General features: G+C 41.3%; 1 protein-coding gene across 1 annotated transcript in view; it reads left to right on the top strand.

Annotated features, from left to right (window-relative positions):
- Positions 1 to 24,146, top strand: part of jam3a (junctional adhesion molecule 3a) — a 43,090-nt gene that overhangs the window by 12,010 nt on the left and 6,934 nt on the right. Inside the window, exons 2-5 of the mRNA XM_034169127.1 lie at positions 10,139 to 10,210; positions 10,305 to 10,418; positions 10,601 to 10,753; positions 13,327 to 13,529. Coding sequence (XP_034025018.1) covers positions 10,139 to 10,210; positions 10,305 to 10,418; positions 10,601 to 10,753; positions 13,327 to 13,529 — 542 coding nt within the window. The remainder of the gene's footprint in view (positions 1 to 10,138; positions 10,211 to 10,304; positions 10,419 to 10,600; positions 10,754 to 13,326; positions 13,530 to 24,146) is intronic.

Raw genomic sequence — 24,146 nt, 5'->3', positions numbered from 1 at the left:
TGAAAATACTGCAAAACTGTAACAGAAACCGAGTTAATGCTGACTCTCACTGAGGTCCCTGAAATGCTGCCAACCTGGTCCTTTCTGTGGGATTCTCTCAGTACTATTCGCATGAGTTCCCTCTGGGTTCTTCAGCTTCCTCCAACTGACTAAGAGTGTAGTCTGGGTTGAAAAGATCGATTCGCCGATTTTTAATCGTTTCTCATTTTAAATCCCACAGATTGATTCATACATCCAAAGACTGTTTCCAAGGGTGTGAAAATGATCATTTCTCTACATTGATTGTGGACTTGCTGGTTCTGATTTAGAAGCAGGTCCACAATTTATTCATCAACCTCTGTCAAAGCTATTTAAAGATGTCAGTCATGATGACTGGGACTCTTGTGTGTTGCGGGCAAGAAAAAAAGAATTGTCCGCTGTTTAATTCACACAGTCGTTTTTTTTTTTTTTTTCGTTCGCTCCTCATAAAGTGCATTTTTCGGTGGGACAGTGCATGAAGGTTCTCTGTTGTGGACTGACTTTTCAGTCAGTCTTTTCCACCAGCACTTGCTGCGTGGCTGTGGGAAAAGATTGAACTGGGAGATGTTCTCCTGCAACAAGTGCCCCAGGAAAAGTTTTAAATTTATAACTCTCTGAAACACTATTGCCTGCATTTTAAGGGCCACATTTTGTGAAGTAAAGCGATAGTTAAAAAAAAAAAACTTTGTTACAGCCTTCTTGGAAGCCTGTAGAAATGTACCTGTGTAAGGGCCAATGAACCAGGTACCTCTGGCACCCTCTTTTGGCTGCCCTTCAGCGTGTTTGTAAGACAAAATCATTGCTCTAACATTCTGGGAGGGGGATTGGTCCCTGCCATCAGTCTTACAGCCATCATTATTAACTACCAATACTCAGTGGTGGGCACAGTTCTGCTAATCCACTAACTGCTAATTATCAAAGCTAATGTTTTCGTTATTGGATTAGCTTTTCAGGTAACTTTGAAAACCATCATCAGACCAATTATTTTCCAATAAATTTTGATCTGATAATTTTTAGCTAAAATGTTTTTATAGGTGAAGTAAATAAATCTTAAACATTTAAAAACCTTTGTTAAGTCTAATATCAAAGATTTTAGCACTTACCTGTTAAATGTTTTGTAGCAGATAAACAACCCTATTCTCTGTAAACAGAAGAGAGCTGGTTTCAGGAGAAACTGCTCTATCCTCCGCAATCAGAGAAGAGCTGGTCACAAGATAATTACTCTTGACACCAGACTAATGGCCCAGTCACACGGCACACAACGATTCCTGAACGAAGGGAAAAAGTAAAAAACATCACAATTCGTTGAGAAAAGGTGGACGAAAGAGTTTTATCACTGAACAGTCTGTGAAGCAAGAGCGCAAAAGGGACGAAAGAGGAAGTTAACAAAACCGAAGCTCACGATCTCTACGCTTTAAGGAAACGCGCCTGGAGCCACAGCTGGAGCAGTGTGTGTCTGCATCTCTGAGGTCCAGGACTCGGCTCTGAGACGGAGCTCATAGCACCTCAGTCCTGGAGAAATTGCAAACAGAAGCTGTGGAGATCTGTGTGCACGTCAGTGGACCACCTGCTCTGGTTCCTCGTCCAGAACAAAAGAGGGATCATCTCCATCATCATCAGAATCCTCATTGTCTGTCGACACGCTGCGCGCTCCGTCTTGTTCCAATTAAAAAAAAAGTGCTGTATCACAGTATTATGTTCTAAGCCATATATGATTTATAACAGAAAACTGTCAAAAGCGATAATAAATATAAAGTGTAAAGATGATTGAATATATCAGAGCAGTAAATTAATCAGTGTGTGTGAACGCGCGCATTGACTCACATGTGTGGTTATTCCACCAGCTGATCACTGATCCAAAACGTGAATTCTGCCTTCCAAAACAGCTCTTTATGTCAATCAATCAATTTCAATCAATTTTATTTATATAGCGCCAAATCACAACAAACAGTTGCCCCAAGGCGCTTTATATTGTAAGGCAAGGCCATACAATAATTACGTAAAAACCCCAATGGTCAATACAACCCCCTGTGAGCAAGCACTTGGCGACAGTGGGAAGGAAAAACTCCCTTTTAACAGGAAGAAACCTCCAGCAGAACCAGGCTCAGGGAGGGGCAGTCTTCTGCTGGGACTGGTTGGGGCTGAGGGAGAGAACCAGGAAAAAGACATGCTGTGGAGGGGAGCAGATATCAATCACTAATGATTAAATGCAGAGTGGTGCATACAGAGCAAAAAGAGAAAGAAACACTCAGTGCATTATGGGAACCCCCCAGCAGTCTACGTCTATAGCAGCATAACTAAGGGATGGTTCAGGGTCACCTGATCCAGCCCTAACTATAAGCTTTAGCAAAAAGGAAAGTTTTAAGCCTAATCTTAAAAGTAGAGAGGGTGTCTGTCTCCCTGATCCGAATTGGAAGCTGGTTCCAGAGGAGAGGAGCCTGAAAGCTGAAGGCTCTGCCTCCCATTCTACTCTTACAAACCCTAGGAACTACAAGTAAGCCTGCAGTCTGAGAGCGAAGCGCTCTACTGGGGTGATATGGTACTATGAGGTCCCTAAGATAAGAAGGGACCTGATTATTCAAAACCTTATAAGTAAGAAGAAGAATTTTAAATTCTATTCTAGAATTAACAGGAAGCCAATGAAGAGAGGCCAATATCGGTGAGATATGCTCTCTCCTTCTAGTCCCCGTCAGTACTCTAGCTGCAGCATTTTGAATTAACTGAAGGCTTTTCAGGGAGCTTTTAGGACAACCTGATAATAATGAATTACAATAGTCCAGCCTCGTTATGTCATCATTTTGATTCATCTACCTGTTGCCACATGTACAGAAGGACTGGATTATCATTCCTACACTCATAGTTATATTTAATACAAAATAATAAGCGCACACAGGAGCTGCCACTGATGCTGCATTCATGTACTGTCAGAAATTATACAACTTTTTGTTGTTTCAAATTCAACAGTTGCTTGTGACAAAATAATTAATTATATCCACACAAAAGATTAATTCTGGGCTATATAAGGTCCCTGAGCCCCCCCCCCACACACAGATTAAAAAAAAAATCCAAGCAAGCAGGCTGAGTTTACCCTGTAATTTCCAATGGTACATGAAGCAGCAGCAGCCTCAGCGCTCACAAACTGGCTTCTGCACTTTGTGAAAACATTCAGCTGCTCCAACGAAGTCAAATTAAACAATAACGTTACAAAAACGAAACAAATGATTAAAAAAACGTCAAGAACAACAGCAAAACGAAACACAGACGAATTGAGGTTTTCGTTGCCCTTCGTTCAGATTTTTCAACAGTTTAAAAATCCTGACGAAGTTCCAGCTGCAGGAATGAAGCTGTGCGAAGGTTAAACGATGCTAACGAAAGTCCAGATTTCTTGTTTCGTCAGGGCTTCGTCACCCTTCATTAAGTGCTGTGTGACTGGGCCTTAACTCACTGGCAATATCACCCAAGTCATCCAGAGGCATACAGTTTTAACTTATGGTTAAAATTTTAACAAAACTAATTTCGGACATGTTATTTAAATTAACGTCACTTCTGATGTTTTATAAAGTGAAAACATCAGCTATATGTTTTAGTTTTAAAGTATTGCACTAATTTCGAAGGTTTTAGTGTCCAGGTGAATTGTGTTTGTTTTATGTAAAAATGCCAGAAGAAGCTCAGGTTGCTTCTCCACGCAGATTATTATGGATAATTTGGAATATTTGTTTTGGCAAATTTTCATGGTCTCTACTGCCATCTACTGGCCGGTAGTGTTCATGGCAGTATTCGTCCTAAGTATTGAGATATCCCATAATCCTTTGGGCGACTGAGGCTTGCAGCCTCTTGCAGCAGCTAAAGAAATAAAAATGTACATTTTGGTTGTATTGTATTTATTTATCAAAACCATAAGTCAAAACTGCTTTATTTTCCAAGACATCTGCCTCACGGTGGCACGGCTGTATCCTGTTAAGGAATAATGGCTTTTGTGTGTGTGTGTGTGTGTGTGTGTGTGCGCGCGTGCGTGCGCACGCAGTTGAGCTTACCTCTTCACAACTGCTTCACTGCTGCAAAATATGGAGTAAACAGGAGCTTCCAGCAGTGGGCAGGACACACAAAGAGAATATACAATTCTAGACTTTTGGTGAACTTCATCCTGACCAGGTCCGCATGAAATCAAAAGTCTATAACTGTTTTATTATATGGTAAACAAGAAAATTGGGACTTTGTCAAACATACTAAAACTGAAAAATCCATCTCAAGTGTCAACTCTTTATTATTACTGTCATACTGCACCAACAGGTCCAAAATACTTCATGAGCACAATCTCTAAAGCCCCTTTCACACCGGGGCTGCCTCGAGCTTCCTGTGGTGTCATGACGACGCAGGAATGTCTGCGTCAGGTGCGCGCTGCAGACAGACTGTGCACTCTGATTTATCTTCTACTTTATATTTGTTCTTGTGCTGAGCTGCAGGTCTGCACTCTGAGTTCTGTTATAGTTTATCTTTCCTACTTTGACTGCGAGATGTGCGTGCGAGATGCGTGCGCACATGTGTGCGAACGAACCGTCTGTGAGTTAATGTGGCGATGTCTGGAGTTATACTTGATGTGGACATGTACTGTCTCTGGCAATCAGTCTGTGAGCAGGACTTATGTCCTTTCTTTAACACAGTGATGAGAGAGTTTGTGGAGAGCGAGTAGCGCAGGCAGCCTTCTTTTTCTTGTAATTGTTTACATATGCGTGCACGAACGAATCGTCCGTGAATGGACTGGAGATGTCCGGACTTTTTATTGAATGTGGACATGTCCTGTCTCTGGCAATCAGTCTGTGAGCAGGACTTTTATGGACTGTATTTAATCACATTTGTGAGAGAAGACAGAGGAGCTGCTGCAGCAGCTGTAGCCAGCAGCGTTTTTTTTTTTTCTGTGCTCTTAGTTTTTACTGCATTGTGTACACGGCGTTGTCATGACGACGCACGATGCAACTCGAAGCGGGCCCGTGTGAAAGGGGCTTAATAAGGAATAGTCTTTGTGAAATAATGCACAGGCATCTTGTAGAATCTTGTCAACAAACTGACAGCCAAAGTAGGCGTTGTATAGCGTTATCTGATTGGTCGTTATCGATAGAAGGCGTCGCTTGATTGGCTAGCGCTACGCTGCACACGAGGTGTTCTCAGCTCCACCAGCGCTCAACTCGGCATGTGGTACAGCTCAGAAAGTGGTGAATGGGCCATTCAGAAGTTGGCAAAATCACATACCATATAATAATTGTTGTTACAAGTGTACCGGAGACAATATTGAAAGTTATCGGTTAGCTGTAGCTTCTGATAAGTTTTTGGGTGGTTTATCGGTTTAGCTTTATAAAAGATAACTTTTCAGTTAGCTGATTAGCTGTTATTGAAGCTAGCTTTTTAGTTAGCTGTGCCCACCACTGCCAATATTTCATTAATTTGCTGTCAAATGTCAATACAATACTAGTATTAATATGTTGCATAACTAGACAATTAGGTAACAGCTCAAAAACAGTTTTAATCGGATCAGATCAAATTGAATTGAATCGAAATAATTGATTCTGAATCTTAAGAATCAGAATCAAATTGATTCTTGAAATTTGAATCGATACCCAGCTCTATAAGAATGTGAATGTGTTTGTCTGTCTGTATGCAGCCTGTTCAGGGTGAACCCCACCTTTCATTCATTACCTGAACATACTGCTTCTGAGCCCAGATGATACAGATTTTCCATGTATAACATTGAGAATATCAGAAGCTATGTCACCTCACGCCTTGGCTGCCCCCATGCCTTACTAGCAGGTTTACCATCATGTTCACTCAAAGCCTTTCATATGATGCAGAAACCATCAGCGTGCTTCGTCTTTGGTCAACCAAAAAAAGAGCATGTAAGTCTTTGTGTCTCTGCACTGGCTCCTCGAAAACTCAAATCCTTGTTGCTGGCCTACAAGCAAGTTATTAAAAATCATTTTCCCACCTGAACTCACCCATTAAGGTCTATGAACTTTATATATAGCCTCTGTGTTCTGGTCACAACTAATGTTTAATATGGTCACCTCAGGGGAGACTCCTCTGTGGTCCCACAGTGATGGAATGACCTGCCCAGGTCTTAAGAAAAAGCTCACCATGCAACTGTCTCATAAGCACCTTGACCCGCGATTGGACCATTTGTCTCACAAATAAATAAACTCAAGCACTGCAACGCCTGCGAGTGTTTATGTCTGCCAAAGTGCATGACTGTTAATGTAATCTAAACCCTCCTTGATGGAGGTAACAACCTTTTAAATGTTATTAAATTAAATGAAATTAAATTAAGAGATTGATAAGAAGAGAATGGAGGGTTCAGCACACATAAAGGTCACCATCAAGAATTTCAAGCAGCATGCCAAAGTGCTTTCAAATGCATGTACATTAGCCACGTGTTTAATGAGTAGTTTGAATACTGACAGGCTGCAGACCTTGTGCGTACATATACCGACGGCGCATTTGTTGAATCAGCTCTCCTCGTGTGTCTCAGGATGTCCAGTCACTGCTGGGGTAAAAATAGCTCTGGCTGTGCAGAGTGGGAAAGTCAGCAGCAGAGATGGAAGCTGAGACCTGGGAGTCAGATCTCATCCGTCTGCAGCTGTGCTAATATTGACCAGATGCTTTGGCAAGACAAATGTTGTCCTCACTTTCAGGCAGAGCATCAGCTGGACACCAAGTTCTACTGGCTGCCACTCTGCGTCAAGATCATTAGAAAATTTACACACACACAAAAAATACTTCAAACATAAAATGCACTCAGGCCAGAACTAATTACTTTGATTAATTGAGTATTTATTCTATAGCCACCTTCATCCAGAAGGCACCAGAAGTAATTGGCGACCAAAGCAAGCCGCTTTGCAGATAGCACTTACCTTTGTGCTCAGAATACATGCTCTCTTAATAGCAATGTGGTCAAACCCCAGATGGAGTTGTGTTAAGTCTTTGAGACCGTGTGCCACAGATCCTCAAGATAGGGCCCCTTGTGGCTGATATAAAACTCTGGGAATGCTGGGATACACTTAATTCTGACAACCATATCCTCCTGACTACCTTATATGTCTCAACTTCACCATTTTAGATACCACGTTTTTTTTAAATCAAAGAAAATCTATACGGTATGTTAAGAGTTTTATTTATTTTTTTTAAATTTCATTTTGGCTTTAAATATGTTTTTTTTTTTTTTGTTTTGTTTTGCCTAATTTCAGACTTTATATTAAACCCTTCCTTCCACTCTCAACTGGGAGCTGGAACACTTTCATTACTCAGCATGGGTGCTGTTAGAACGGTGTGTACCCACCATTTATCATATTTACAAGTGTTGTGTAGCATTAAGTGGGACACAAACGTGCGTGCACATAACTCAGTATGGAAACATGGAAGTGTGCGTTTGTTACGGAAATGAACAATTTCAGGTTAAATTCCATGTAGAACTCTGTGCACACTACCCATATTAATTCTGTGACACACACACACACACACACACACACCTTTCTGCTTGAATTAGCTTTCTTGTGGCCCAATTTTGACAAAACGTGTCATCTATGCTTCTTGCCATTAAAAGCTGGCATTTAGAAAATGCCAGGCATTGCTTTAAGGAGTGCATTCAAACGTTTTGAAATGTATTTTATTTTTCTGTGGTTGATATGTTCAAACAATTTATCTCCATCTAGTTTTGTGAAGTTCCCACAAACACATTTTAAACTAACATAGAGCGCAAACCTCTGCCAACACTAGTTTCCAATTCCCAAAATTTTTACCTTGGAAAAAATTTCAAGGTCAAAGTCCTGTTAGAAGTGGCTTTTCATAAGCTAAATTAGATGTGATCAAATGTCAGGAGTTCATGCACTTAGATCAAAGTTTTTTGTGGTGTTGTCAGGTTTTTGTTTTTGTTTTACTTTTTTGGTCTCTGAATTCTTTTTCAGAGACTTGTTTTCTGACTGATAACTGGATGACAGACAAACAGGCATAAAACTGGAACCTTCATCCAATTTTGGTGGTGTAGGTAAATCCATAACAGAAAAATGAGATTGAGGCACTTTTGATTGAGATATAATATAAAAGGGTTTTCAATGTTAAATTTAAATGGCCACAAAATCTGTAATCTGGATTAAACCTTTTCAGTCGATAAAGGATGGCATTCTATAACGCTCTCAAATATGAAAGAAAATGTGTTTTTTTTTTGAGTTATGAATTTTTGGAAATTTGTTCAATGTTAAAGGATTAGGATTTTTCCAGTTTTCCAAGATTTTTCCTGACTTTGACCTTTGACCTTGAAAATGGAATCAGTTCTTGCCTATCAGGATATGAATCCTCTGTAAAAAAAACAAAACAAATTATAACGATAAATTAAAATTTTGGGTGACAGGCTGTTCACAAAACAGACAAACAAACGGGTAAAAACATAACCTCTCCCCAACTTCATTGGTGGAGTAGAAAGGCACTCAGAGAGCACAAACATACACCAAAGCTGAACAATATTGGAATTTGGGATTTTGATTAACGTGAAATTAAATTATCCAGATGTGCACAAAGTTTTAACTGTATGTGTATGGCTGCTTTTTAAAAATCAAAGTCAGTGTTTTGAAGAAATTGTCAAAAATTGCTCTATTTTGTTACATGAAAAAAAATCAATCCATTCTCCAAGTTTCATGAAAATTGAATGAAATTTTTCTAACATTTATCGAATTGGTCAAAATCGTCTCACTGTGTAAAATAAACAAAAGATTATCTTAAATATTTTAATATTCATTTTCCCTCTGATTGTGACTGGGGGGTAAATTTGAACCTCATGGTTAATTGTTAAGTGGCAAAGTGAGGTCCATAAACCTCTGCCTTATGGACTGTTATTATATTCATTTCTTTTTTGGTACTCTTAAATGGGTGGGTGGCATGGTGGATTAGTGGTTAGAACCATTGCCTCACAGCAGGAAGGTTGTGGGATCACTTTCCACCTGGTTCTTTCTGTGTGGAGTTTGCGTGTTCTCCCCATGTTGAAGTGGGTTCCCTCCGTGTGCTCCAACTTCCAAAGACTTGCAAGTAAGGTGAACTGGTGTCTCTAAATTGGCCATAGGTGTAGGTGTGTGTGTGTGTGTGTGTGTGTGTGTATGTGTGAGATTATTGCCTCATTTCTGCTTAAAACTGAATTTAGAATGATTTAAGAGGTTTTACCTTGTCATCTGATGGTTAATAATCACATTATTCTCTTTGATTGCTTTGGGTGAAGAAAGTCTGTATCAGATGTGCTGCTGTGGTCCCAAATGACGCATGCAGTGACGGCAGGGAGAAGAACAAGGGAGAAGCGAAAGGGACTTATTTACTGTGTTCAGAGGAAGCTTTCTCACCTGCTACTTTGCTATATTCTGAAAAGTCCAAAGGTCTGGACCTAGCAAGATAGGTGTGAAAGCACCTTAAGAAAGTGATCACAGATACTAGCAAACAAAATCAGTTCACCTTGCAGGGCTACTGTAACCTCAGTCTTCAAGACTGACTGAGGTCTCTGACATCTTAGTAAAGCTAAGAGTAGACTCATCTACTATGTGCTGAAAGGAGTCAGTTGAAGTGTTTCAGGCATCTGATCTTCTGTTCGGGGGTGCTTCCCTCTGGACGATTTCCAAGCTCATCCAGTTGGAGAGAGACCCTGAGGTGGACCCAAAACATAATTCAGGGATTACACAGTGTGTTCCATCTGGCCCGGGAATGCCTTGGCATCCCCCAGGGGCAGGTGGAGGACGCGGCTGGAGACAGGAGCATCTGGGCTACCATGCTGCAACTCTGACCCATCCTCGCTTAAGCAGATGGACAGAAATGAACAATCTTTCTGCTTTATGTGTCTTTTTAATGCTACACTGTACTGCATATGTCAACTGTAATGTGCACATTTTGGTCTCAGGTGCTGGTCCAGTGGTCCTGGAATAGAGAGTAATTAATTTGATTAGTTTACACTAAAAAAGATCCTACGGTGCTGATACTCTCCAAGGTTCTATATTTATCCCTCTAATCCGCTGTTTAATAGGCAGCACGGCCAGTTGTTAAGTCTGCTAATGAAACTGTTTGTGTGTCCATCAGCATCTTATTTTCTTCCCCTCCCTCATAGGCCGCATTCCATCGTCACTCGGCGTAATCCTCCGAACCACAGACAAGATTGTGTGGGCAAATGAGTTTGAACGTAAGTTGCTGGGAAGAAGAAAAAAACGAACCATTTTTAGCCAGTACCTGGAGTTTACCTGCTGCTACTCTCGTGTGTTGTGTTTCCTTCACAGCCATCGAGCTGACCTGTTTAATAGAGTCCATCTCCACTAACAACCCCAGGATTGAATGGAAAAAGATTAAAAACGGAGTCCCCAGTTATGTGTACTTTCAAAACAAGATAGCAGGTAAACCGTGTGGAGAGTCCTCCTTTGTGAAGAAAAGCCTTCAGCCTTTCAAAGCTCAGCTGAATGAACGCTACCTCAGAAGAACTTGGCACTGAATTGTGTTTTTGAGCTGAAGCATCGCTGTGTATGTGAATGAGCGATTGTAAAGTGTTGCTTCCCCCCCCCACTCTCTTTCTCAAAAGGTGACTTGGAACACAGAGCACAGCTCAGAGAGCCGGCCAACATTCTGATCTTAAACACCACTCGCTCTGACACCGCTGAATACCGCTGTGAAGTCGCCGCCATCGATGACCAAAGGGACTTTGACGAGCTACTTATTAGTCTTGCAGTAAGAGGTACAGTGATAGTTTTTTGGAACATTGGCATGTGATCAGATGAGATTTCTCGTACACCAAGGTTTACATCCCCAGGGTTCAGCACAAAACTGAACTCGAATTTAGAGTTCACAAGTTCACAATTCATACGTGTGAAGTTATAATTAAGAGGCAGTTGGTCGAGTCCGTTTCCTGAATTGACAAACAGACTTGAACTGGATGGCTTCCAAACTGAAGTTATGGTTTAAGGGTAAAAGAGTGCTCCCAAAATCCTAGATCTCAGCTGTATGGCCTTATCATTTTGCAGATGTGTTTTTATACACACTCATTGTTTTAACGAGACGAGATGACGACTTGGAGGTAATGATTTGTGCTTATTGGACTGAAGCAGTAGGGGGTGTGGCTAGCAGCAGCTCTTTTCCACTTAAAGGTCCGGTCACACCACAAGGCACTTAACGAAGGGTAACAAAGCCCGAACGAAACAACAAATCTGGACTTTTGTTGACTTTCATTGGCATTGTTTAACCTTTGCGCAGCTTCGTTCCTGCAGCTGGGGCTTTATCAAGATTTTTAAACTGTCGAAAAATTCGAACGAATGGCGCCAAAAACCTCAATTTGTCCGTATTTCATTTTGCTGTAGTTCTTGACTGTTTTTTATTTTTTGCTTAGTTTTTGTAATGTTGGTGTTAAGTTTGACTTCATTGGACCCGCTGAATGTCTTCACACAGTACAGAAGCCGGTTTGTGAGCGCTGCAGTGGAGGAGAGATGCAGCTCCTCCGTGGCGGAGCTGGTGTGTGCAATGTGGGGCTTCTACCGGTGTGTGTGATGTGGCGAGTGCTGCCGGTCATGTCATGGTGCTGGCCGGCCAGGAAGAATTTCTTGGCCTCCTCCGCCAGCGCACGGCAGCCTGTGATCTTGGTGTTGTTTGTAAAAATATTATGGTGATTTTATTCTTTATTAGTTACATTTTCTTTTTCTTATGCTAGCTTGTCTTTCTATTGTGACCTGAATAAAACCACTGTGCCAGGATGGGGGGTTTGTATGATATTTCCTTTTTCAGTCATGATCAGTGCTGGGATACAAGAAGAAACAAGACTGCACTGCGCGCAGGATGAGAAGTGGACCATTCAAGAAAGAATACAACATCTTAGTGTCGTGATGTAATGTTTAGACAGAAACTCAGATAATATACGTATATGGGTTCAGGGAGAGGTAGACGGGTTCCTGCTCAGAGCCCTGGTCATCTTCCCCTCTCTCATCAATGGACGCGCGGGGTGTGACCGAGGTAAATTGTTAAACAATTTCATATTGATGGTTTGGGTTTAAGTTGTGTGATACTCTAGTTAAAGGTCCGCTCCAACATGTTCCAGCGCTGCACGCACACAAGGAGGGAGTTGATGCACATAAAGTCCGGCCAGAGCTGCAGCATTCTGTCAATGAACTCTGAAGGGCTTGCTGTCCTCCAGCCTGTGCAGACAGAAGAGCCTGCTGGCCCTTTCATTCTGACAGATCAAAAGATTTGAGGAAGTGATCTCAATGGCTGTGTATTTGTTTGCAGTGTTTGCAAGGGGGCTTTGTAGGAGCATGCTCAGCCATGTTCATTTCCATGGAGCTGACGGCCGACATGATCGTTGATGACTGTGTATTTCAGAAACACCAGGGACACCAGGGTTTTGAAGAAAAAGGCAGAGAGACAGACAGGATCTCTCGCTCTCTAAAAATTGAGAGTTTTGAGAAATATTTGGCGTGTTTGCAGTGTGTATAATTTTGGTGGCATATTTAGCATTTGTGTGGTTAGTGTGGTGGTGTTTTTTTTGTAAAAATGAGGCATCTTATCAATGTTGAACAAGCACTTCAGTTATTATTATTATTATTATTTTAAATTGGAGCAAGATGGAGTGTGCAGCGTGTCGTCAGAGTCTCAACCAGACAGTGAGGATTCTGATGATGAAGGAGATGATCCCTCTTTTGTTCTGGATGAGGAACCAGAGCAGGTGGATCCACCAATGTGTGCACAGATCTCCACAGTGGGTCAGATCTTGTGCTTCTGTTTGCAGCTGAGCTCCGTCCCAATGCCGAGTCCTGGAACGCAGAGATGCGGACACACCACACTGCTTTAGCAGTGGCTTCGGGCACATTTTGTTTAAAGCGTTGAGATCAACGTTAGCTTTGGTTTCATTTTGTTCCTCTTTTGTCCCTTTTGTGCTCTTCATTTGCAGGCTATTCGGTAATGGGAAAAGTCAAAAGCTCATTCGTCGACCTCTTCTCGACGATTTATGACTTTTTTACTTTTTTCCCTTCGTTCAGGACGCATCATATGCCGTGTGACCGGGCCATAAAACAGCAGACACAGAAACAGAAACATATATTTTGAGAGACTTTGTGACAGATGGCCTATAATATTACCCTATTAATGATACTGTGAAATGCTATTTTAAGGCATATAAAAATTACGTAGTTACGAATAATGTCATATAATTTTTTGTCACAGAAATTCTTAGAAAGTTTGAATAGACATCTCCTGCCAACTCAGTAGAAAAAAGCAGGAGCAAAAGTTCTACTTTTTGAAATGTGAGGTTCTGTTTTTGTGCAGTGAAACCTGTCGTACCACGATGCAGCGTGCCAGAGGCTGTCACAGTGGGCACATCCTCTGAACTACGATGTCTGGAGAACGAGGGCTTCCCAGCACCTCAGTATCGCTGGTTCCATAACAATGAGGAACTCCCTCAGGATCCCAAGAGCAGCCCAAAGTTTGCCAACTCTTCCTACATCATCAACCCCGACACCGGAAGCCTGGTAAGACACACAAAGGGCAAAGACCATGAGGTGATTATAGCACAAGCTTTATATTTGTATTTATTGCTACTTTGTTGTTGGTTTTCTTCATTTGCACAAACATATCATATCTTCTGGACTATAACTTGTGCTTTTTTTTTTTTGAGTTTGTTTGGCTGGGCCTGTGACTTATATTTCAAGTTGGCTTGCATGAAAAAATACAACCCCAATTCCAATGAAGTTGGGACGTTGTGTAATATGTAAGTAAAAACAGAATACAATGATTTGCAAATCTTTTTCTACCTATATTCAATTAAATACACTAATGTTCAAACTGATAAACATTATTGTTTTTGTGCAAATATTTGCTCATTGTGAAATGGATGCCTGCAACACGTTTCAAAAATGTAACACAGTGGTATGTCTACCACTGTGTTACATCACCTTTTCTTCTACGTTTATTGAGTATTGTTTGAAGGAAAGGTGATGTGACACAGTGGTAAACATACCACTGTCCCATATTTTTTGTCCATTAGCTTCTGCTTGCTAATGTGGCGTTTGCATTATAAATAATGTGCAGATAAAATTAGTTTTGCTTCTTGTTACATGAAGCGGGAGCAAGAACTTTAAAAAATAAATGCAACATATAGACCAGTGGTTCCCAAACTTGTTATGCAGGACCCCGTCTTGTTGATAAGAATGTTTTAGATCCCACTCACTCCGACACACACACACACACACACACACACACACACACATACACACACACACATCTTTTAATTCCAAACTCCAATAGAATTATTCAAAGTGGCATGCATCATGTATCTTAAATTAGCTTTAAAATACCTATATATTACAAGTGAAGTGACCTTTGTGTACGTGTATGTGTGCTTGCACTGCATGCACGCATGTGTGTAACTTTGATCATGGAGAAACCGGGGAGAGCTGACATTTGCCGTTTGGTATGCTTATGTATTTTCGGTCAAGGATGAACACATAAACGGAAAGTTGATAGGACTAATATATTTTTTAGAAATTAGGGATATTAGGTAACGACAGTGAACAATGGACATTGATATCATTAATCAGTCCCTGGTAACCAAACAAGCTCTGAACAAAGGAAATATCTCAACCTTGGCAGTTGTAAAACATGACATCAACTAACTGTGCCAAATAATAAATACATGTATTCCCAAAACTTTCTCATTTTAATTTCTTGCAATTTCAGTTAAAATCATTACAGAAACTTTGCATAATTTATTACCACCATTGAAAAATGTCAGCTGCCTATTTTATAAACACTACCCAGTCTAGAGCCTGTGGATCCCCACGGGCAACATGTTATTATATACATACTTGTATTTCTTAGAAACGTGTCCATGTTCATTGTTGCCAGATACAGCTGATGGTTTTCAGCCCAAAAGCTTTCCAAGAACTGCCAAAACACATAGAACAATATAACTATAAACACATCACTCTTGCTTGCCTCTACTGGTGGTTGGCTCTCACTGCGGTATTGTATCACTTCCTGTTCCGGAGCACAGTGGTGTTTTGCTGTATCTGTTAGCTGTTTCATCTGCGCAGTTAGATTGATCTAGTTAACTAGATAACGTTTTTTTTCACTGTGTAATCTTCACGTGCCTTAACTAAAGCACTCCCTCTGCTGAATCACCTCTAAATTATTTACACATTATTCACTTTGTGTGTTTTTAGGAATCCGCTAGCTTAGCGCAGCTACTAGCTCTTAGCCGATATAGCATGGCAGCTTCTCCTGTCTCTCCCGCACTTTTCTGCTCTGGGTGTGAAATGTTTAGTTATTCCTCGGCCTCCTTTAGCAGTAATGGTACTTGTAATAAGTGTAGCTTATTCGTAGCTTTGGAGGCCAGGCTGGGCGAATTGGAGACTCGGCTCCGCACCGTGGAAAATTCTACAGCTAGCCAGGCCCCTGTAGTCGGTGCGGACCAAGGTAGCTTAGCCGCCGTTAGTTCCCTTCCAGCAGATCCCGAAGAGCCGGGAAAGCAGGCCGACTGGGTGACTGTGAGGAGGAAGCGTAGCCCTAAACAGAAGCCCCGTGTACACCGCCAACCCGTGCACATTTCTAACAGTTTTTCCCCACTCGGCGACACACCCACCGAGGATCAAACTCTGGTTATTGGCGACTCTGTTTTGAGAAATGTGAAGTTAGCGACACCAGCAACCATAGTCAAATGTCTTCCGGGGGCCAGAGCAGGTGACATTGAAGGAAATTTGAAACTGCTGGCTAAGGCTAAGCGTAAATTTGGTAAGATTGTAATTCACGTCAGCAGTAATGACACCCGGTTACGCCAATCGGAGGTCACTAAAATTAATATTGAATCGATGTGTAACTTTGCAAAAACAATGTCGGACTCTGTAGTTTTCTCTGGGCCCCTCCCCAATCAGACCGGGAGTGACATGTTTAGCCACATGTTCTCCCTGAAATGCTGGCTGTCTGAGTGGTGTCCAAAAAATTAGGTGGGCTTCATAGATAATTGGCAAAGCTTCTGGGGAAAACCTGGTCTTGTTAGGAGAGACGGCATCCATCCCACTTTGGATGGAGCAGCTCTCATTTCTAGAAATCTGGCCAATTTTCTTAAATCCTCCAAACCGTGACTATCCAGGGTTGGGACCAGGAAGCAGAGTTGTAGTCTTACACACCTCTCTGCAGCTTCTCTCCCCCTGCCATCCCCTCATTACCCCATCCCCGTAGAGAAGGTGCCTGCTCCCAGACCACCAATAACCAGTAAAAATCTATGTAAGCATAAAAATTCAAAAAGAAAAAATAATATAGCACCTTCAACTGCACCACAGACTAAAACAGTTAAATGTGGTCTATTAAACATTAGGTCTCTCTCTTCTAAGTCCCTGTTAGTAAATGATATAATAATTGATCAACATATTGATTTATTCTGCCTTACAGAAACCTGGTTACAGCAGGATGAATATGTTAGTTTAAATGAGTCAACACCCCCGAGTCACACTAACTGCCAGAATGCTCGTAGCATGGGCCGAGGCGGAGGATTAGCAGCAATCTTCCATTCCAGCTTATTAATTAATCAAAAACCCAGACAGAGCTTTAATTCATTTGAAAGCTTGACTCTTAGTCTTGTCCATCCAAATTGGAAGTCCCAAAAACCAGTTTTATTTGTTATTATCTATCGTCCACCTGGTCGTTACTGTGAGTTTCTCTGTGAATTTTCAGACCTTTTGTCTGACTTAGTGCTTAGCTCAGATAAGATAATTATAGTGGGCAATTTTAACATCCACACAGATGCTGAGAATGACAGCCTCAACACTGCATTTAATCTATTATTAGACTCAATTGGCTTTGCTCAGAATGTAAATGAGTCCACCCACCACTTTAATCATATCTTAGATCTTGTTCTGACTTATGGTATGGAAATTGAAGACTTAACAGTATTCCCTGAAAACTCCCTTCTGTCTGATCATTTCTTAATAACATTTACATTTACTCTGATGGACTACCCAGCAGTGGGGAATAAGATTCATTACACTAGAAGTCTTTCAGAAAGCGCTGTAACTAGGTTTAAGGATATGATTCCTTCTTTATGTTCTCTAATGCCATATACCAACACAGTGCAGAGTAGCTACCTAAACTCTGTAAGTGAGATAGAGTATCTCGTCAATAGTTTTACATCCTCATTGAAGACAACTTTGGATGCTGTAGCTCCTCTGAAAAAGAGAGCTTTAAATCAGAAGTGCCTGACTCTGTGGTATAACTCACAAACTCGCAGCTTAAAGCAGTTGGAGAGGAAATGGCATCTCACTCATTTAGAAGATCTTCACTTAGCCTGGAAAAAGAGTGTTGATCTATAAAAAAGCCCTCCGTAAAGCTAGGACATCTTACTACTCATCACTAATTGAAGAAAATAAGAACAACCCCAGGTTTCTTTTCAGCACTGTAGCCAGGCTGACAAAGAGTCAGAGCTCTATTGAGCTGAGTATTCCTTTAACTTTAACTAGTAATGACTTCATGACTTTCTTTGCTAATAAAATTTTAACTATTAGAGAAAAAATTACTCATAACCATCCCAAAGACGTATTGTTATCTTTGGTTGCTTTCAGTGATGCCGGTATTTGGTTATACTCTTTCTCTCAGATTGTTCTGAGTTATTTTCATTAGTTACTTCCTCCAAACCATCAACATGTCTATTATACCCCATTCCTACCAGGCTGCTCAAGGAAGCCCTACCATTAATTAATGCTTCGATCTTAAATATGATCAATCTATCTTTATTAGTTGGCTATGTACCACAGGCTTTTAAGGTGGCAGTAATTAAACCATTACTTAAAAAGCCATCATTTGACCCAGCTATCTTAGTTAATTATAGGCCAATCTCCAACCTTCCTTTTCTCTCAAAAATTCTTGAAAGGGTAGTTGTAAAACAGCTAACTGATCATCTGCAGAGGAATGGTCTATTTGAAGAGTTTCAGTCAGGTTTTAGAATTCATCATAGTACAGAAACAGCATTAGTGAAGGTTACAAATGATCTTATGGTCTCAGACAGTGGACTCAACTCAACTCAACTTTTTTTTTATATAGCGCCAAATCACAACAAACAGTTGCCCCAAGGCGCTTTATATTGTAAGGCAAGGCCATACAATAATTATGAAAAACCCCAACGGTCAAAACGACCCCCTGTGAGCAAGCACTTGGCAACAGTGGGAAGGAAAAACTCCCTCTTAACAGGAAGAAACCTCCAGCAGAACCAGGCTCAGGGAGGGGCAGTCTTCTGCTGAGACTGGTTGGGGCTGAGGGAAAGAACCAGGAAAAAGACATGCTGTGGAGGGGGGCAGAGATCGATCACTAATGATTAAATGCAGAGTGATGCATACAGAGCAAAAAGAGAAAGAAACAGTGCATCATGGGACCCCCCCCACAGTCTACGTCTAAAGCAGCATAACCAAGGGATAGTCCAGGGTCACCCGATCCAGCCCTAACTATAAGCCTTAGCGAAAAGGAAAGTTTTAAGCCTAATCTTAAAAGTAGAGAGGGTATCTGTCTCCCTGATCTGAATTGGGAGCTGGTTCCACAGGAGAGGAGCCTGAAAGCTGAAGGCTCTGCCTCCCATTCTACTCTTACAAACCCTAGGAACTACAAGTAAGCCTGCAGTCTGAGAGCGAAGCGCTCTATTAGGGTGATATGGTACTACGAGGTCCCTAAGATAAGATGGGACCTGATTATTCAAAACCTTATAAGTAAGAAGAAGAATTTTAAATTCTATTCTAGAATTAACAGGAAGCCAATGAAGAGAGGCCAACACGGGTGAGATATGCTCTCTCCTGCTAGTCCCCGTCAGTACTCTAGCTGCAGCATTTTGAATTAACTGAAGGCTTTTTAGGGAACTTTTAGGACAACCTGATAATAAAGAATTACAATAGTCCAGCCTAGAGGAAATAAATGCATGAATTAGTTTTTCAGCATCACTCTGAGACAAGACCTTTCTGATTTTAGAGATATTGCGTAAATGCAAAAAGGCAGTCCTACATATTTGTTTAATATGCGCTTTGAATGACATATCCTGATCAAAAATGACTCCAAGATTTCTCACAGTATTACTAGAGGTCAGGGAAATGCCATCCAGAGTAAAGATCTGGTTAGACACCATGCTTCTAAGATTTGTGGGGCCAAGTACAATAACTTCAGTTTTATCTGAGTTTAAAAGCAGGAAATTAGAGGTCATCCATGTCTTTATGTCTGTACGACAATCCTGCAGTTTAGCTAATTGGTGTGTGTCCTCTGGCTTCATGGATAGATAAAGCTGGGTATCATCTGCGTAACAATGAAAATTTAAGCAATACCGTCTAATAATACTGCCTAAGGGAAGCATGTATAAAGTGAATAAAATTGGTCCTAGCACAGAACCTTGTGGAACTCCATAATTAACTTTAGTCTGTGAAGAAGATTCCCCATTTACATGAACAAACTGTAATCTATTAGACAAATATGATTCAAACCACCGCAGCGCAGTGCCTTTAATACCTATGACATGCTCTAATCTCTGTAATAAAATTTTATGGTCAACAGTATCAAAAGCAGCACTGAGGTCCAACAGAACAAGCACAGAGATAAGTCCACTGTCCGAAGCCATAAGAAGATCATTTGTAACCTTCACTAATGCTGTTTCTGTACTATGATGAATTCTAAAACCTGACTGAACCTCTTCAAATAGACCATTCCTCTGCAGGTGATCAGTTAGCTGTTTTACAACTACCCTCTCAAGAATCTTTGAGAGAAAAGGAAGGTTGGAGATTGGCCTATAATTAGCTAAAATAGCTGGGTCAAGTGATGGCTTTTTAAGTAATGGTTTAATTACTGCCACCTTAAAAGCCTGTGGTACATAGCCAACTAACAAAGATAAGTTGATCATATTTAAGATTGAAGCATTAAATAATGGTAGGACTTCCTTAAGCAGCCTGGCAGGAATGGGGTCTAATAAACATGTTGATGGTTTGGATGAAGTAACTAATGAAAATAACTCAGACAGAACAATCGGAGAGAAAGAGTCTAACCAAATACCGGCATCACTGAAAGCAGCCAAAGATAACGATACATCTTTGGGATGGTTATGAGTAATTTTTTCTCTAATAGTCAAAATTTTGTTAGCAAAGAAAGTCATGAAGTCATTACTAGTTAAAGTTAATGGAATACTCAGCTCAATAGAGCTCTGACTCTTTGTCAGCCTGGCTACAGTGCTGAAAAGAAACCTGAGGTTGTTCTTATTTTCTTCAATTAGTGATGAGTAGAAAGATGTCCTAGCTTTACGGAGGGCTTTTTTATAGAGCAACAAACTCTTTTTCCAGGCTAAGTGAAGATCTTCTAAATTAGTGAGACGCCATTTCCTCTCCAACTTACGGGTTATCTGCTTTAAGCTACGAGTTTGTGAGTTATACCATGGAGTCAGACACTTCTGATTTAAAGCTCTCTTTTTCAGAGGAGCTACAGCATCCAAAGTTGTCTTCAATGAGGATGTAAAACTATTGACGAGATACTCTAACTCTCTTACAGAGTTTAGGTAGCTACTCTGCTCTGTGTTGGTATATGACAATAGAGAACATAAAGAAGGAATCATATCCTTAAACCTAGTTACAGCGCTTTCTGAAAGACTTCTAGTGTAATGAAACTTATTCCCCACTGCAGGGTAGTCCATCAGGGTAAATGTAAATGTTATTTAAAAATGATCAGACAGAAGGGAGTTTTCAGGGAATACTGTTAAGTCTTCTATTTCCATACCATAAGTCAACACAAGATCTAAGATATGATTAAAGTGGTGGGTGGACTCATTTACTTTTTGAGCAAAGCCAATAGAGTCTAATAATAGATTAAATGCAGTGTTGAGGCTGTCATTCTCAGCATCTGTGTGGATGTTAAAATCGCCCACTATAAGTATCTTATCTGAGCTAAGCACTAAGTCAGACAGAAGGTCTGAAAATTCACAGAGAAACTCACAGTAACGACCAGGTGGACGATAGATAATAACAAATAAAACTGGTTTTTGGGACTTCCAATTTGGATGGAAAAGACTAAGAGACAAGCTTTCAAATGAATTAAAGCTCTGTCTAGGTTTTTGATTAATTAATAAGCTGGAATGGAAGATTGCTGCTAATCCTCCGCCCCGGCCCGTACTACGAGCATTCTGACAGTTAGTGTGACTCGGGGGTGTTGACTCATTTAAACTAACATATTCATCCTGCTGTAACCAGGTTTCTGTTAGGCAGAATAAATCAATACGTTGATCAATTATTATATCATTTACCAACAGGGACTTAGAAGAGAGAGCCCTAATGTTTAATAGACCACATTTAACCGTTTTAGTCTGTGGTGCAGTTGAAGGTGCTATATTATTTTTTCTTTTTGAATTTTTTTGCTTAAATAGATTTTTGCTGGTTATTGGTGGTCTGGAAGCAGGCACCGTCTCTACGGGGATGGGGTAATGAGGGGATGGCAGGGGGAGAGAAGCTGCAGAAAGGTGTATAAGACCACAGCTCTGCCTCCTGGTCCCAACGCTAGACAGTCACAGTTTGGAGGATCCAAGAAAATTGGCCAGATTTCTAGAAATGAGAGCTGCTCCATCTAAAGTGGGATGGATGCCGTCTCTCCTAACAAGACCAGGTTTTCCCCAGAAGCTTTGCCAATTATCAATGAAGCCCACCTCATTTTTTGGACACCACTCAGACAGCCAGCAATTCAAGGAGAACATGCGGCTAAACATGTCACTCCCGGTCTGATTGGGGAGGGGCCCAGAGAAAACAACAGAGTCCGACATTGTTTTTGCAAAGTTACACACCGATTTAATGTTAATTTTAGTGACCTCCGATTGGCGTAACCGAGTGTCATTACTGCCGACGTGAATTACAATCTTACCAAATTTACGCTTAGCCTTAGCCAGCAATTTCAAATTTCCTTCAATGTCGCCTGCTCTGGCCCCCGGAAGACAATTGACAATGGTTGCTGGTGTCGCTAACTTCACATTTCTCAAAACAGAGTCGCCAATAACCAGAGTTTGATCCTCGGCGAGTGTGTCGTCGAGTGGGGAAAAACGGTTAGAGATGTGCACGGGTTGACGGTGTACACGGGGCTTCTGTTTAGGGCTACGCTTCCTCCTCACAGTCACCCAGTCGGCCTGCTTTCCCGACTGCACGGGATCTGCCAGGAGGGAACTAACGGTGGCTAAGCTACCTTGGTCTGCACCGACTACAGGGGCCTGGCTAGCTGTAGAATTTTCCACCTTGCGGAGCCGAGTCTCCAATTCGCCCAGCCTGGCCTCCAAAGCTACGAATAAGCTGCACTTATTACAAGTACCGTTACTGCTAAAGGAAGCCGAGGAACAACTAAACATTTCACAACCAGAGCAGAAAAGTGCGGGAGAGACAGGAGAAGCCGCCATGCTAAATCGGCTAAAAGCTAGTAGCTACGCAACCTAGTGGATTCCTAAAAACACGCAAAGTGAATAATGTGTAAATAATTTAGAGGTGATTCAGCAGAAGGAGTGCTTTAGTTAAGGCACCAGACAGGCCATGAAGCAGCACAAGTAACGCACGGCAACAGCGAACGCACGACAACGGTGCAAAAATAAAATAAAAATCCACTAGACAGGCTGTGGAGCAGCACAGTAACGCACGACAATGGCGGCAAAAAATAAAATAAAAATCCACTAGACAGGCTGCGGAGCAGCACAGGTAACGCACGACAACGGTGGCAAAAAACAAAATAAAAATCCACTAGACAGGCTGCGGAGCAGCACAGGTAACGCACGACAACGGTGGTAAAAAATAAAATAAAAATCCACTAGACAGGCTGTGGAGCAGCACAGGTAACGCACGACAACGGTGGTAAAAAATAAAATAAAAATCCACTAGACAGGCTGCGGAGCAGCACAGGTAACGCACGACAACGGTGGTAAAAAAAAAAAAAAAATAAAAAAAAATAAAATAAAAATCCACTAGACAGGCCGTGGAACAGCACAGGTAACGCACGACAACAGTGGTAAAAAATAAAATAAAAATCCACTAGACAGGCTGTGGAGCAGCACAGGTAACGCACGACAACGGCGGCAAAAAATAAAATAAAAATCCACTAGACAGGCTGTGGAGCAGCACAGGTAACGCACGACAACAGTGGTAAAAAATAAAATAAAAATCCACTGGACAGGCTGTGGAGCAGCACAGGTAACGCACGACAACAGTGGTAAAAAATAAAATAAAAATCCACTGGACAGGCTGTGGAGCAGCACAGGTAACGCACGACAACGGTGCTAAAATAAAATAAAAATCCACTGGACAGGCTGTGGAGCAGCACAGGTAACGCACGACAACGGTGCTAAAATAAAATAAAAATCCACTGGACAGGCTGTGGAGCAGCACAGGTAACGCACGACAACGGTGCTAAAATAAAATAAAAATCCACTGGACAGGCTGTGGAGCAGCACAGGTAACACACGACAACAGTGGTAAAAAATAAAATAAAAATCCACTAGACAGGCTGTGGAGCAGCACAGGTAACACACGACAACGGTGCTAAAATAAAATAAAAATCCACTGGGCAGGCTGTGGAGCAGCACAGGTACGACAACAGTGCTAAAAAATAAAATAAAAATCCACTGAACAGGCTGTGGAGCAGCACAGGTAACGCACGACAACAGTGCTAAAAATAAAATAAAAATCCACTGGGCAGGCTGTGGAGCAGCACAGGTAACACACGACAACAGTGCTAAAAAATAAAATAAAAATCCACTGAACAGGCTGTGGAGCAGCACAGGTAACGCACGACAACAGTGCTAAAAAATAAAATAAAAATCCACTGGGCAGGCTGTGGAGCAGCACAGGTAACACACGACAACAGTGCTAAAAAAATAAAATAAAAATCCACTGGACAGGCTGTGGAGCAGCACAGGTAACACACGACAACAGTGTTAAAAAATAAAATAAAAATCCACTAGACAGGCTGTGGAGCAGCACAGGTAACACACGACAACAGTGCTAAAAAATAAAATAAAAATCCACTGGACAGGCTGTGGAGCAGCACAGGTAACGCACGACAACAGTGCTAAAAAATAAAATAAAAATCCACTGGGCAGGCTGTGGAGCAGCACAGGTAAC

Source organism: Thalassophryne amazonica, chromosome 4, assembly GCF_902500255.1.
Source record: "Thalassophryne amazonica chromosome 4, fThaAma1.1, whole genome shotgun sequence".
Lineage (NCBI taxonomy): Eukaryota > Metazoa > Chordata > Actinopteri > Batrachoidiformes > Batrachoididae > Thalassophryne > Thalassophryne amazonica.
The sequence above is the reverse complement of the archived record's forward strand: the minus strand, read 5'-3'. Positions and strand labels throughout refer to the sequence as shown.